Raw genomic sequence first — 12,904 nt, forward strand, 5'->3', positions numbered from 1 at the left:
AAACGAAAAAAATTTATAATTCTTACACTAACGTTTTTTAACATATATTAATATTTAACGCTTGAACATCATATTATATTTTTCATTACAATAAAAAATCTTTTACTCACCTAGAATAGAATTAATTAATAAATATTTGAATGCCAAATAAAAAGCACGAATATCAAAATAATTTATATCCTTCAAGTATATTATTATTCGGGTAAAATTATTTAAAGCAAAATAATAATTCATATCAACTATCTATTTGCATAAATTAAATTGTATTTTAATAATAATAATGATAATAAAAAATTATTTCGTCCAATCGACGTGTCCTCTCTTTCAAATACAAAGTCACGTGAAACGTGTTCCTCAATGCATCAAGTTTGTTTCACAAGGGAAGAAATGGCATGATCGAAACGAGTTTCACTATCATAATTTATTGCCAATGTATATGCGACTGTATAATGATGCGATACTAGTTTTTTCACAACATAGTTTGTTTCGAAGATCGAACGAACTACCTAAGTACTTGTTTGCTAAATAATTACCGATAAGATATTTATAAAATTCCTTCGATGTTTTTTGTTTTCATGTTAAACGTATACGTAATTATTTCGTACATGCAGTAGAGAGAGGAAGAGAGACAGAGAGAAGAAATTGAAAATATAAAATACTAATTTTTATAAAAAAAGTTTTTCAGTGCCTTTTCAAAAATATTGCCTTTTCGAAAATTATTAATTAATATTAATTCAATCACAAAGATAAGAAAGTTTAATTGGAAAGATTATTAATAATACAATCGAGCCAACAAGATTTGATAAAATTAAACTGTATATATGCGATAATAGAGATTAGAAGGAAGATTGCATTCTATTTCATAAAGTTTTTTATTTGAAAGTGTCATTAATTTGAATTATTTAGACAATTTAAGTCGCACTTTTTTTTCATTGTTAATAATGTAATTTCAAATAAGATAATACGAATTGTTACATAACATTATCTTATCTGTTTAAATATTTCTCTAGTATATCTCTATTGTTAAAATAGAATTTTTGTTATTTCATATATTAATAAATAAATAAATAATATACGTATACACAGTGTTCTGGTATTATTTTAATAAAGCTTTTGTATAAAATATTCGAAAGTGATTATAATAATTAACATTTACAACTGGAATATTACAAATATTTACAATTGGTAATGGTAATAGTACACACTTATTGTCATTAAGCATATTGTTAGTCATAAAACATTCTGGAGTTTCGTTTATCTATAGATAATATATATAGATAAAGATTCACGAATTCAGAATTTATCAACAAAATCTATCAGCATATTTTTACACACGATAAAAATATTCAAGGACATTAAATAAATATAATTGAGAAAATGATGAAAAATCAAATTAATAATTACAAAATCAGTGAACAACATCCAGAAGAATATTTTATATTTGGATAAAGTATAGAAAAATTAAAATGATATACATTCAATAAATAAGAAAAACATCTTATTTTCTCCCCCCTCTCTCAATTTTATTAAGTATCAAAATATAAAACTAGATATTAGAAGAGATCTGTAAAATCTGTAAAATTAGGCTTTTTCACGCAAGAAGTGATCAATGGGGATAACTTGTAAAGCAATTTCTCCACGTATTCAGTTTTTTTGTCAATCAATCGTTTATGCATCGTGGACATGGTATTAATGTCCAGATGAAAACCTTCGCTCCCAGATTTTATCCACTTGACGTCGAAAGAAAAATTTTTTGGAGTAGGATTTCTAAAAAAATAAATTTTATTACATTATAGAGGAAAGAACGATCATTTTCCAATTTTATATTTCTTCTTAAAATCTAACATTTAATTTAAATTGTTCTAATTCTTTTCATCATGTTATTAAATATTCTTTATATACATTCATTTCTTTTCCCTCGTCCTTTTCTCTTATTTACCCATATTTAGCAAAGTTAGCCCACAAAGCAACCATCTTCTTCCTAAATCGATTGAAACTGTTCTTAGGATTGGTGGGCGCGCCAAGCAATTTTGGATTGAATATGTATCCAACGTCGTCAAAATGTGCAGTTCCTGAAACAACATTTAAATGACGAAAAGAAAGAAAAAATAAATCCTGAATGAAAAAAGAAGCTTCTTCCTGACGTTCATACCGTTCAATGGATTGTCCTTGACTTTGTGCAAGGCATACTTGGATTGATACGACAACCGATAATAATAAACAGGATGGCCCTTATTGTGTTTCGCGAGCAATCTTTGAGTCAAATCGATAGGGCCGCTGAAAAATACATCCATCCCTATCTGTGTGAATCCAGAAAGCATTCCAAAAATCTGAAGAGAATTATTAGCTTGAATAAACGGCGAGATATAAATTGTTTACCTTCTTGGCCTGCTTGAAACCAGCTTTGACGAGATCGTTCACCACCCGAGCGAGCAACGCTTGCGGCTCTTCACCGATATCTTTGTTCTCTTTAGCCGCGTTTTGTAGATATTTTTTCGCCCAATTGATCGTGCTCGCCACCCCGATCGGTGCTGGAAATATTCAGAAATTGTATAAATTCGATCCTCGAATATAATAATCTTTTCGTCTTTGAAATAAATAATTATTTTTCGTTACGTTTGGTTAATAATTCTCGGAATTACTTACGACCGAAAAAGAAGAAAACTTCGTCGTGGGTGTAACCCAGCATTATATCGTGACGATACAAATCACCGTTGTGATATCTCGTTATGGGGCATTCCGTTATCACCGTGCTATTGCAAGGATCGATATCGGGATCCTCTATGGTCGGTCGAAATGGAAGCAAATTCTACGAAAAATCGTGAGGATAGAAATTTTTGAGAATTTCGCATCCGTTTGGAATCAAAACGAGTTTAATTTTTATTCGAAAGAATTAATTACCATGTCAACTTTAGTCGATGCGCGTATGAGTTCCATCAAAGGTACTTGGCGAAAGTAATTCAGCAAATCATCGTGGTTCTTGGGAGTGTATTCGAGAACGGTTGCAAGTTGATAAGCGTTCTGGATCATCTGTTCGGGCGAGTGATACGCCCAAGGACACAATGGGCTGCCGCTCATGCTAATCGATCGAAGGAATAATCCTGGAAATACAATTGCATGCGAAGATTCGTGAAACGTTTATTTAATTCTCGAATATCGAATATTTGTAAGCACATCGTGATTAAAAAATAAGTGAGAATGAATAAGAAAGTAATTTTTCAAAATCAATTATTATTTTAAATATAAAAGTCTCTTTTGAATATAGAAAGTATTTGCAAAATGTGTTAAATTTTGATTCAATTGAAAATTGCTGGAATTTCACTCAAAATAATAATTTCGATCCAATAAAACACATCTATCGAATTTTAATTCAAATTTTATAGATTTATTTTCGGTTCATCAGCAAATACAATCTTTCTTCCCTAATTTATTTTATTGGATTGATATATTCACGAGACGTTTTTGTATACCAACTTTTTCTTTCTTTCAGAATCGATGAGTTCATGAATTGCTGAATTTTTATAACTGATGAAGGCAACAATGTATTGCAATGTTCAAATAAAAATCGATACATTTTCACTTAGATGATTTCAAAAGAGTAATAATAGTAATTTCTCTAACCTTTTTCAATCAAATTGAATTAAAGAGAAATTTCAATTCATACCTTTGGACCGTTCGGATAACATGTGGAAACCGATGGAAGTGCCACCAGCACTTTCCCCAAAGATCGTTACTTGATTTGGATCACCTCCAAACGCGGCTATGTTATTTTGCACCCACTGAAAGACCAACCGTTGATCTTTCAAGCCAGCGTTGCCGGTCGCATTAGGATGTTTTAATGCCAAGAATCCTGATGGGACAGAATTGAATATTTAATAACAAGAAACTGATCGAGGCTTCTCTAAACATATACCTAGGACTCCCAGTCGATAATTGAAACTGACTAAAACGACATCTTCCTCCAGAAAGAAGTCAGGCCCGTACAACGACGAATTGCTGTACCCTGAGAAATAACCACCTCCGTGTATCCAAATCATAACCGGCCTCAAATTTATCCGTTTTTTGAATTCCACCTGTTATTGTATTATATATAATCTCGAATTGATGAGAAGAAAATTCAGAAAGCTCGATCGGTATCAAAATATTATTGAGAGTTATTATTCGATGGATATATGACTTACCTCTCGAGTAAAAACGTTCAAAAACAAGCAATCCTCGCGTCCCATGTAGGCAAGCGATAAATAATCCCATTGGGGACACACGCTTCCCTCCTCGTACGCGTGTAACACTTTTCTCCAAGGATCTATCGGAACTGGAGGCTGCCAACCATAAAAAAAAAAAATCAGAATAATCGAAACTTTCATCGAAAATAAACCTTTAAACTTTTTCAATATATACTTATAATATCGCCTCAATTTTCAATAAAATATTCCATCTTGAATTTCACCTTGAATCTCAAGTCGCCGAGTGGTGGTTTTGCATAAGGGATTCCCTTGAACGATGAATACCTCATCGAGTGCCATATCGTGCGCGATATCAAACCGCGAACAGGTCCGTTCGGTGTGCGAACAACGGGCGTCCTAGGAGAGCTCACGCACGCGCACGATGAGAACGATGAAATTAGAAGAAGGAGAAGAAACCAAGCTGCATCGTTCATTCTGAAAGATATTCGAGAGAGTTGGAATAGAATCGGAAGGGACGACGTGCGCTGACTGTCTTTTATCTTTCTTGAAACGAACGCGTTCGAGTTGAATATCGATTGACTTAATCAGCACTGTAATTTTGCACGGTGGGCAGAATTTTATTTGATATTATGCCATTGTGTGTATATATAACATACACTTCGAATTACACTTGATGACACAGATACCATCAGAATTGTTGAGTGTCGATTACAAAAATTCGAACGAATCGATAGGCAGAGGAGGAGATGATTCGACACTTCGAAGTTAAAAAGTGTGAAAAATTTAACCCAATTTAATATAATTTATTTTAATCGTGCAATGGCGAGTCTGTGAATAGAAAATTATTTATTAGGATAGGAAGTTTAAGTTATTTAATAATAAAAATTGTTTTCTTTATCAATAATGATCGAGCAATGTTTAATTTGAACGCTTGTTTAATTTGCAGATATATTTATATTTACATATATTACGCAGTAAAATCTTAAGAGAAATTTCAGAAAAGACTGAAATAATTCGCGTAAGTAACATCGTTGCAATCGCTCGTTACAGGCATGGAGAAATACAGATATTTCTCCGTGAATAACGCCCTTTGATTGATCGCCTGGTTACGATTTATCATTTTGAAATTGTCACCCATGTCCAATAATCGTCCAGCTTTTCCAGAGGGTTCCCAGATTACGTTGTTTAACGGGTTTTCGTTAGCAGGAGTTGGATTTCTACGAGCATTAAGAAAATTAATACGAAATATAGTGATTCAGAAATATATCGCTATATTATATATATATATATATATATATCAAAAGATAAAGATTTATGAAAAATCATTGATAAAGATCAACAAAGTGCTAAAATTTGTAAGAATTGTAAAATTTTTATATCTTATTTAACGTCGAATGTTACTTTAACAAATTTTGCACGAATAAATTTTCAAAACGCAGATATACGTATAGAATACCGATGTGTTGATGAAGGATATTTTGGAAGGTTTTGATCCCTTCCAAAGATCAAAATGGATGTAAAGTTGGTGTACAGAAAGGCTGATTAAAATTTATTTATTAAATTATTAATTAATTGAAATTTTACAATATGAAAATTTTTATTTTTATGAATTTTGTTTACTTGAATTTGATTGAATTGATTTCTAGGTTGAATCTGTTGATGATAAATCAAAATTTATACTTTATAATTATCCATTAACTTGTAAGTAATTAAATAACGAATCAATATCCAATTATTATACGTACGTCAAATTTTCTTAAAAAATTGGAATTCAAGACTGAAGTATAAAAGAATTAAAACAATGCAATAAATGACGACATACCCGTATTTCGCAAAATTTGCCCACAAAGTGACCAGTTTTCGTCGGAATTGATTGAAAGGATGCTGAGGATTTGTAGGAGCGTTCAATCTTTCCACGTTGAAAAGAAATCCAATGTCATCAGAGTGAGCGATACCTCAACCAATTATTAAATATCAATTATTGATATGTGCTCATTTTCATTATTATTATTATTTTTAAATATCTACCTGGCTCAGGTATACCGTCCTGTGTATGCATCGCATAATTGGACACGTATGATAATTGATAATAATAAACAGGATAATTGCCATCACCATGAACGAGCAATCTCTGAGCAAAATCGATTGGTCCCTTCATAATAAAATCGGATAATACCTGCAATATACAAATATTTTATCAAAGATAGCACAAATGGTACAAAAGCAGTCATATTTTTTGCATGAGATAGAAATTCTCTTTTATCAAACAGTTATGAAAGCAATTTATAAAATGTTAAAAATTTTCTACATAGAAGAAAGATCAATAGATGTTTAAACATTCGTTCATTAAATTGGAAAATAAAAATGATTACTTTAGTAAGTAGATTTTGTAAATTATACGAGTTTTCGTTGTTTTCTCAATTCAATATATATATATTTTATCATTCAGCAAATTCGATCGATGATAAATAAATAAACAAGTTTAATTTATTCGATTCTCGATGTTCTCGTTCGAAGTATCTTACTGCTTCGAAATTTTCAGCCGCAAAGTGAGAAACATTACCACTGACAATTCTTTAACACTTTCGTAAGGTCCTAGAAGATCCAGCTTCAAATTAAACATCTCCTTCAAAGCGTCAGCCGTGTTATTTATAATTCGATACAAGCCTGTAAAAAGAAAGAAAAAAGAAAAAAAGAGATCTACAAATCTTAAAAAATAATTAGCGAATCGAGACTGAATATTTTTCGAAAAAAAAAAGAGAAGAGTTCGTTCGTACCGTCCGAGAAATCTAACAGTTCGTCGTGGGTGAAGCCCAGCATCACAGGCATCTTGTTGAATTTTTGAGACGCGGCCAAGGTTATTGGACACTCGGACAGGAACATGTCCTTTGGATCATCGACGAGATCAGGATTCTCCTTTATCGGCGCGAACGGTACCGCGAACTGGTGGCAAAAAAATTCGAATAAATTTCATTCGATGATTATTTGGAAGTATAATTGGCGCTCTTACGTCGCTACCAAACGGGAAAACGCGTTTGGTCGTTGCCACGAGATCCTTCGCGTCCGCTTCAAGGAAGAACTTCAACAATTCGTTTGGATTTTTAGAGTGGAAGCCAAGCTCGTTGGCTAGTTTATGAGCAGTTTGAAACGCTGATTCTTGCGTCTTGTAAAGATACGAAGTCGCTGCCCCGCTTTGCTCAATAGCCTGATGGAATAGACCTGTTAACCAGAATCGCAAATTAAAAATAATAAGTTGAGTGGGTTATAGATTCGTTATAAAGTGTGTTTAATGAAAATATTATTATTAGGTAATTTTTAAATTTGTTATTTATATTAATAATTTATTTATCGTTGTTCTTGAATTTATTTAATGTATATTTTAACGAATTGAAATTATTTCAATGCTACCGTCGTTCATTTTGTAAATAATAAATAATAAATTTTCGTGTGAACGAAATTGATACGTGTATAAAAGAAAAATTTTTCGAATTGAATAATGAAATATTTCAAAATTTAAATAAGCATCGTGTATAACCTTTCTTGATTCTGCATCATAAAAGAATTAAAAAATCGAACGTTTTCTATTGATTACAACGTACCACGGGATTTCTCGGATAGAACGTGATAGTTCACGCTTGCGCTGCCAGCGCTTTGTCCAAAAAGCGTCACTTGATTTGGATCGCCTCCAAATGCCGCGATATTGTCGCGAACCCATTCCAAAACCATCAGCTGATCCCTCATTGCGGCATTGCCAGCCGCGTTTCTATGTTTCAGATACAAAAATCCTGTTAAAAAAAAAAGGATTAATTTGGATGCTGAACGATGTCAAACGATTATATGAAAGAATGATTGTACCTAAAGCACCGAGACGATAATTGAAGGTAACCAAGACTACGTCTTGTTCCATGAAGAAGTCAGGCCCGTAGACAGACGCGTTGTTGGACCCATCGAGGAATGAGCCACCATAAATCCAAACCATAACCGGTTTCAGAGTTAATTTCTCGTCGAATTTTGTCTGCGGAACAAGAAATTGCTAAATAAATTTTCAAATTGAACTAACAATTACTCGGAGATCGATACAAACTTTACGTCAAGATTTTGCTAATTTTTTATTGAATTTTGTTCGTTGAATTTGAACTTTCGACATGATGTTCGAGGAAATTTTTACAAAATGTTACCTGAGGAGTGAACACGCTCAGATACAAACAATCTTCGTTTCCACTATAAACGTTCGATGCTTCTTGAGGACATTCATTGGCCTCTTCAATGGCGTCCAGAGTTTCATTCCATGGTTCTGGTGGGACAGGAGGCTTTAATAAAAATTAAACTATGCTGCTCATCTATAGCATAGATATTTGATTTGACTGAAAAATTTTTTAAAAAATATAATATCTAATGTATGCAACGTAGACTCCTTTGTCAATTATTAAATGTTATTTTCCAATATATCAAAAACTTTTGTAATATCTTTATTATATCTTAAATCAGACATTGCAATGTATAATAATTATGAAAAAAAACTATTTTTATTTTTGAATAATTTATCTATTTTTATAAGTTCCATCAATATGGAATTTTTATAATTAAAATAAAAAAGTAAATACTAAATGAAAAGTATAATATATTTGGAATATATATTATATATTTAATTAATCAATATGTGATGGTACACACGTTATACAATAATGCAATTTTTACCCTGAATCTACGATTTCCAATTGGTGGAGCGGCATAAGGGATGCCTTTGAACGATGAATATTCGATGTCATTCCACACTGTAGTCAATGTGGCGCCTTGAACAGGTCCCGAGTTTGTCTGAATCACCGTTGTTCGTTGAATATCGGCGTTATTCAACGTCAACACCGACAAGAAAATCGACAAGAAAATTATTCCGTTCATTTTAACGATGCAATGTTTCGTTTCTATCTGCTTTTATTTTATAGTCGCTTAATGATGTTATGAAATTAATGATACATAAAGTTAGGTAATTTCAGAAGTAATTAGAGAATATTAATACTGCGTCTCATGCCATCAAGGGTATGTGTATAAATAAATTGTCATTAAATGACTATTAATATTCTGTTTACGACAGATGGTACATCTATTTGGTATATATTTCACTTGTAGAAAAATATATTGCAAATTGGCAAATGTGATACATTCTTAATTTAATTTAATGTTCCATTGAGATATAAATTATAATTGTTGCATGCAATTATGTAAATTAATGTACACTTGTATAATTAATATTATACAATGGCATTCAATAATAGTAATAATACCGTTTATCTGAATTTTATTAATTAGAACAAAACGCCAGTGTCTAATTAATTGTATTTAAAATCTTAGCTAGTTATTGCTCGTGAATTAATATTTCAAGCTCGTTCATAATTTGTGTAGGGAATATGCGCAGAAAATATGTACACAAGCTGAAAAACAGAAACAGATGTTAAATTTTAATCATGAGATCTATAATTTGATCTAAGTACAGTTTTTATAATTACATAATAAATATTTTACTAAAGAAAAATTAATAATATATATTATAATGGAAAATTTATCAATAAGAGATTAATAATTGATTTTAAATCCAACTTTCCAATACTTTTATCATCAAAACACAAATAAAATGTCTTTCTAAAGAAAAAAAAATGCTTAGCACAAATGCTTTACAAATTATGTTTATGTCTATATAATAAAATGAAAAAAGACATTTTATATTGATGTATTTTCAATGAAATGAGTTCTAAAAATGCATAATAATTAAATTTTCAAATGAATAATAACTTTTCATATACTCAATGACCTTGAGCAATGTAACACATTATGCATTAAACAATACACACAGTGTGGAATATTATTTATTCTAAGAGTCAAAAGAAACGTAAAACTTAATATAGGAAAAATATTAATTGAAATTTATTTATTAGATAAAGCGAGACAAACACTCTATTATTATCTCATTTCATCTAAAATAAACTTAACCTGTTTACAGCTTAATAAATAAGCGTTAATATTTATTTTGGCTTATATAGAATCGACTCTCCAAAGATATTCTATGAATTTAATTAAACAACTCTGTGTAACGATAAAACGTGTAACAATTTGATCTTGGAATATATGAATTTTTTTATAAAATGAAATTTTTGAAGCAAAGAAACGCTTAAAAATGAAACTTCAAAGAAACGGTTCACATTCTCTGGATACTTGAAACGTTGCTAGCTTCTGCTGAGTTTCACTTGAATTTCCACCACGCTCAGCCCTCGACTGCCTCCTTAAGTTCAACACCCGCGCTCTTTTATTGTTAGCCACTGGGAAAGGGTATCGAAGTTGTTGCTTTATAATGGAAGAGCCAATACGTGATCGCCTCTATAGGTTCTTTTCATGGCTCTCGTAACGACAGCAGCTATTAGATAACACGTGACCTGTTACAGACCTATCCCTTGCACCGATGCTTCAAGAATCGAGTTTCTAGAAGCTGTCGTAAAATTATAGTAACGATTAATTTAAAAAGGAAACGAAAGAGTGTTGAGCAATTTTACGTAAATCATCGTACGATATTGTTGTTAATAAAAGATAAAAGAAAAAGAAAAATTGAAGATTGAATGTATTCAAGAAATATATAAATATTCATTGTTAAAAGTGAAAAAAGAAACACGATCTTTTAAAAATCCGACGATGTTAAAAAAAATATAACAAACAGATGCAAAAGTATTCGAACAAGAGTAGGACTTTTACAAGGACGGACAAGATGGAAAGTAAAAAAATAACGCTGGTATGGTTAATACGTCTTTTTCTACGTGTCTATTTATTATGAAAATATAATACAAAACATCCTATGTTGTATTACATAGATAACAATGCTCAATTAACGTTTTATTCCCTTTTGTCTTGTAACGTTACCATCCAACACTATGAGAAGCATGTCAGGATAGGTAAAGTTCGTGTTCTCTTATTCCGTGTTCTTTTTCATCTTCGTCATTTATTTTTCTCTTTTTTTTTTTTCACGTTTTTCCCTTCATCATTTTTTTTTTTTTTTATTATTTTATTTTACTTCGTTTGGAGGAAAAGGCCCGATATTACAGAGAGAGAAGATACATATAATAGACGAGAGACGTTACAGAGCGAAAAATTACAAACTGGAACGGAGAAACGAAAGTATTCTGGTGTTCTTTTTAATGATTCTTCTTCTTTTTTTTTTTTTTTTTTTCATTAGAAAACGGTTGTCCGTTCGAACGAGCGGAACAGGAACAAGGGCGGGAGTTTATTTTCCATTTCCTTCTTTTTTTTCCGTTTTTTTCTTTTTCTTTTCTCTTCTTTTTTCTTTTTTTTTTCTTTTTTTTTTCTTTTTTTTTTTTTTTTTCTTTGATTTCGTTTGACTCGTTCGTCTGGGCTTCGTGGGTCCAGGAATAAGGGTTTCAGGGAAACGGGGCTCTCTTCTTGTTTCGCGTGTCGATGCACAAATTGGAGTTTTGTATTAGCGCTAGTTTACAAATAATACAAATGTATGTAAATATCGTTATTATAATAATAATAGATTCCCTCTTAGCGAGAAAGAAGCTTAAAGCTAATTCATCTAGCGTCACTATCGTTTTCACACCATGCTAATACTACGTGTTCCAGGTGGTACCCGTGAACAGCCTTATCGTAGTCGATCGAACGTGTTGTCGATCCAGGAGAAACATATTGAAAAATAAGAAAACTTAAAAGAATAATTGGAATGTAAACGATCGATTCGAATGCGCGAAATTTTTCTTTTTTTTTTTGTCTCTCTCTCTCTCTCTTGGAACGATAATCGATCGAAAGTTAAATGAATTCTTAAAAAAAAAAGAATATTTTTCAACCAAAAAGCTTTTACATTTTAACCATTAAATCTTAACTCGGACAAATTATATCTCTTCTCGAAATTAACGCGAATCAAAATAAAACATTTCGAAAAGAATAATTCGAGTCATCATACAAAGTGAGACGCAAGTTGAAACGGAAAGTGAAGTGAAGGATCGCTTCATCGAAGGAAGGTGAACATACGTTCGAATATACGTTGCTCTCCATTCAACAATGTGTATTGTCAATCATTTCGTTCTTGAACAGATAGCGAGCTTAGCTGTCACAGGCACCGAGTGAAATACATTAGCGATTCTACGAATAATCTCTATATCACTACCGTTTTTTTTTTTTTTTTCCTTTTGTCATTTCATTATTAGGCGAAATTTGATCGACCAGGGTTCTTCGCCCTTGCCGCACCACGTAGGAAATTATATATTCCGCGACGACGATATCATGGCTTCGTTTCGCCGCGAAAGGAAAGGAAATAAACCGGGGATGGGAGTTGATCGGAGAGGAGGGTGCAACGCGCACAGGGCAACAGGAACCCCGGACGAGCTGGTCGACCTAGGCAATTAGTGTCATCTACGTAAATGCTAAGTACAATTAGCACTACGGTCAGAATAAATTAATGACCATACATAGTGTATCCACCTGGCGGTGTGTCCCTGTACGTATGCATGCGTGTGTGTGTGTGTGTGTGTGTGTGTGTGTGTGTGTGTGTGTGTGTGTGTGTGTGTGTGTGTGTGTGTGTGTGTGTGTGTGTACGCAATTGTAATCTTTTTTGTCGTGTATGCATTTGTGTTTACACGTGTTCTCTGTAATTGTATATATGTACGTATATATATATATATATATATATATATATATTATATATGCGTGTGTATGCGTGTATG

The 12,904-nt window shown here is 32.0% G+C and overlaps 2 protein-coding genes and 1 long non-coding RNA gene across 5 annotated transcripts; 1 reads left to right on the forward strand and 2 right to left on the reverse strand.

Annotated features, from left to right (window-relative positions):
• Window positions 1-1,088: 1,088 nt before the first annotated feature.
• LOC116414351 (juvenile hormone esterase) lies at window positions 1,089-4,657 on the reverse strand. 3 transcript variants are annotated; one of them, XM_031916463.2, is made up of 10 exons: window positions 4,448-4,657; window positions 4,182-4,319; window positions 3,914-4,073; window positions 3,665-3,850; window positions 2,902-3,101; window positions 2,647-2,809; window positions 2,380-2,531; window positions 2,153-2,300; window positions 1,940-2,072; window positions 1,089-1,767 (listed from the first exon to the last, which is right to left on the reverse strand). In XM_031916463.2, exons 1-10 carry the CDS (start codon window positions 4,655-4,657, stop codon window positions 1,554-1,556), a joined length of 1,704 nt encoding a protein of 567 aa, XP_031772323.2. In that variant the 3' UTR covers window positions 1,089-1,553. The 3 variants fall into 3 exon arrangements, with proteins under 3 accessions (XP_031772323.2, XP_031772322.2, XP_086768950.1); XM_031916462.2 differs by having other exon boundaries at window positions 2,153-2,330; XM_086912824.1 differs by having other exon boundaries at window positions 1,640-1,767; window positions 1,903-2,072; window positions 2,153-2,330.
• A 444-nt stretch (window positions 4,658-5,101) lies between these two features.
• Window positions 5,102-9,114, reverse strand: LOC105735420 (juvenile hormone esterase). The gene is made up of 10 exons (XM_012486442.3): window positions 8,883-9,114; window positions 8,363-8,494; window positions 8,040-8,199; window positions 7,784-7,969; window positions 7,195-7,403; window positions 6,962-7,127; window positions 6,748-6,851; window positions 6,213-6,360; window positions 6,007-6,139; window positions 5,102-5,401 (listed from the first exon to the last, which is right to left on the reverse strand). The coding sequence occupies exons 1-10, from the start codon at window positions 9,081-9,083 to the stop codon at window positions 5,179-5,181; spliced, it is 1,662 nt and encodes a 553-aa protein (XP_012341896.3). The 5' UTR covers window positions 9,084-9,114; the 3' UTR covers window positions 5,102-5,178.
• On the forward strand, window positions 5,396-7,971 carry LOC147656900 (uncharacterized). Its single transcript, XR_015293491.1, has 2 exons — window positions 5,396-5,885; window positions 5,961-7,971. It is a non-coding gene; the product is annotated as an uncharacterized LOC147656900 (long non-coding RNA).
• Window positions 9,115-12,904: the final 3,790 nt, after the last annotated feature.

Source organism: Apis florea, unplaced genomic scaffold (genome assembly GCF_048593485.1).
Source record: "Apis florea isolate Af1SG1 unplaced genomic scaffold, ASM4859348v1 contig_3493_pilon, whole genome shotgun sequence".
In the NCBI taxonomy this organism is placed as follows: domain Eukaryota; kingdom Metazoa; phylum Arthropoda; class Insecta; order Hymenoptera; family Apidae; genus Apis; species Apis florea.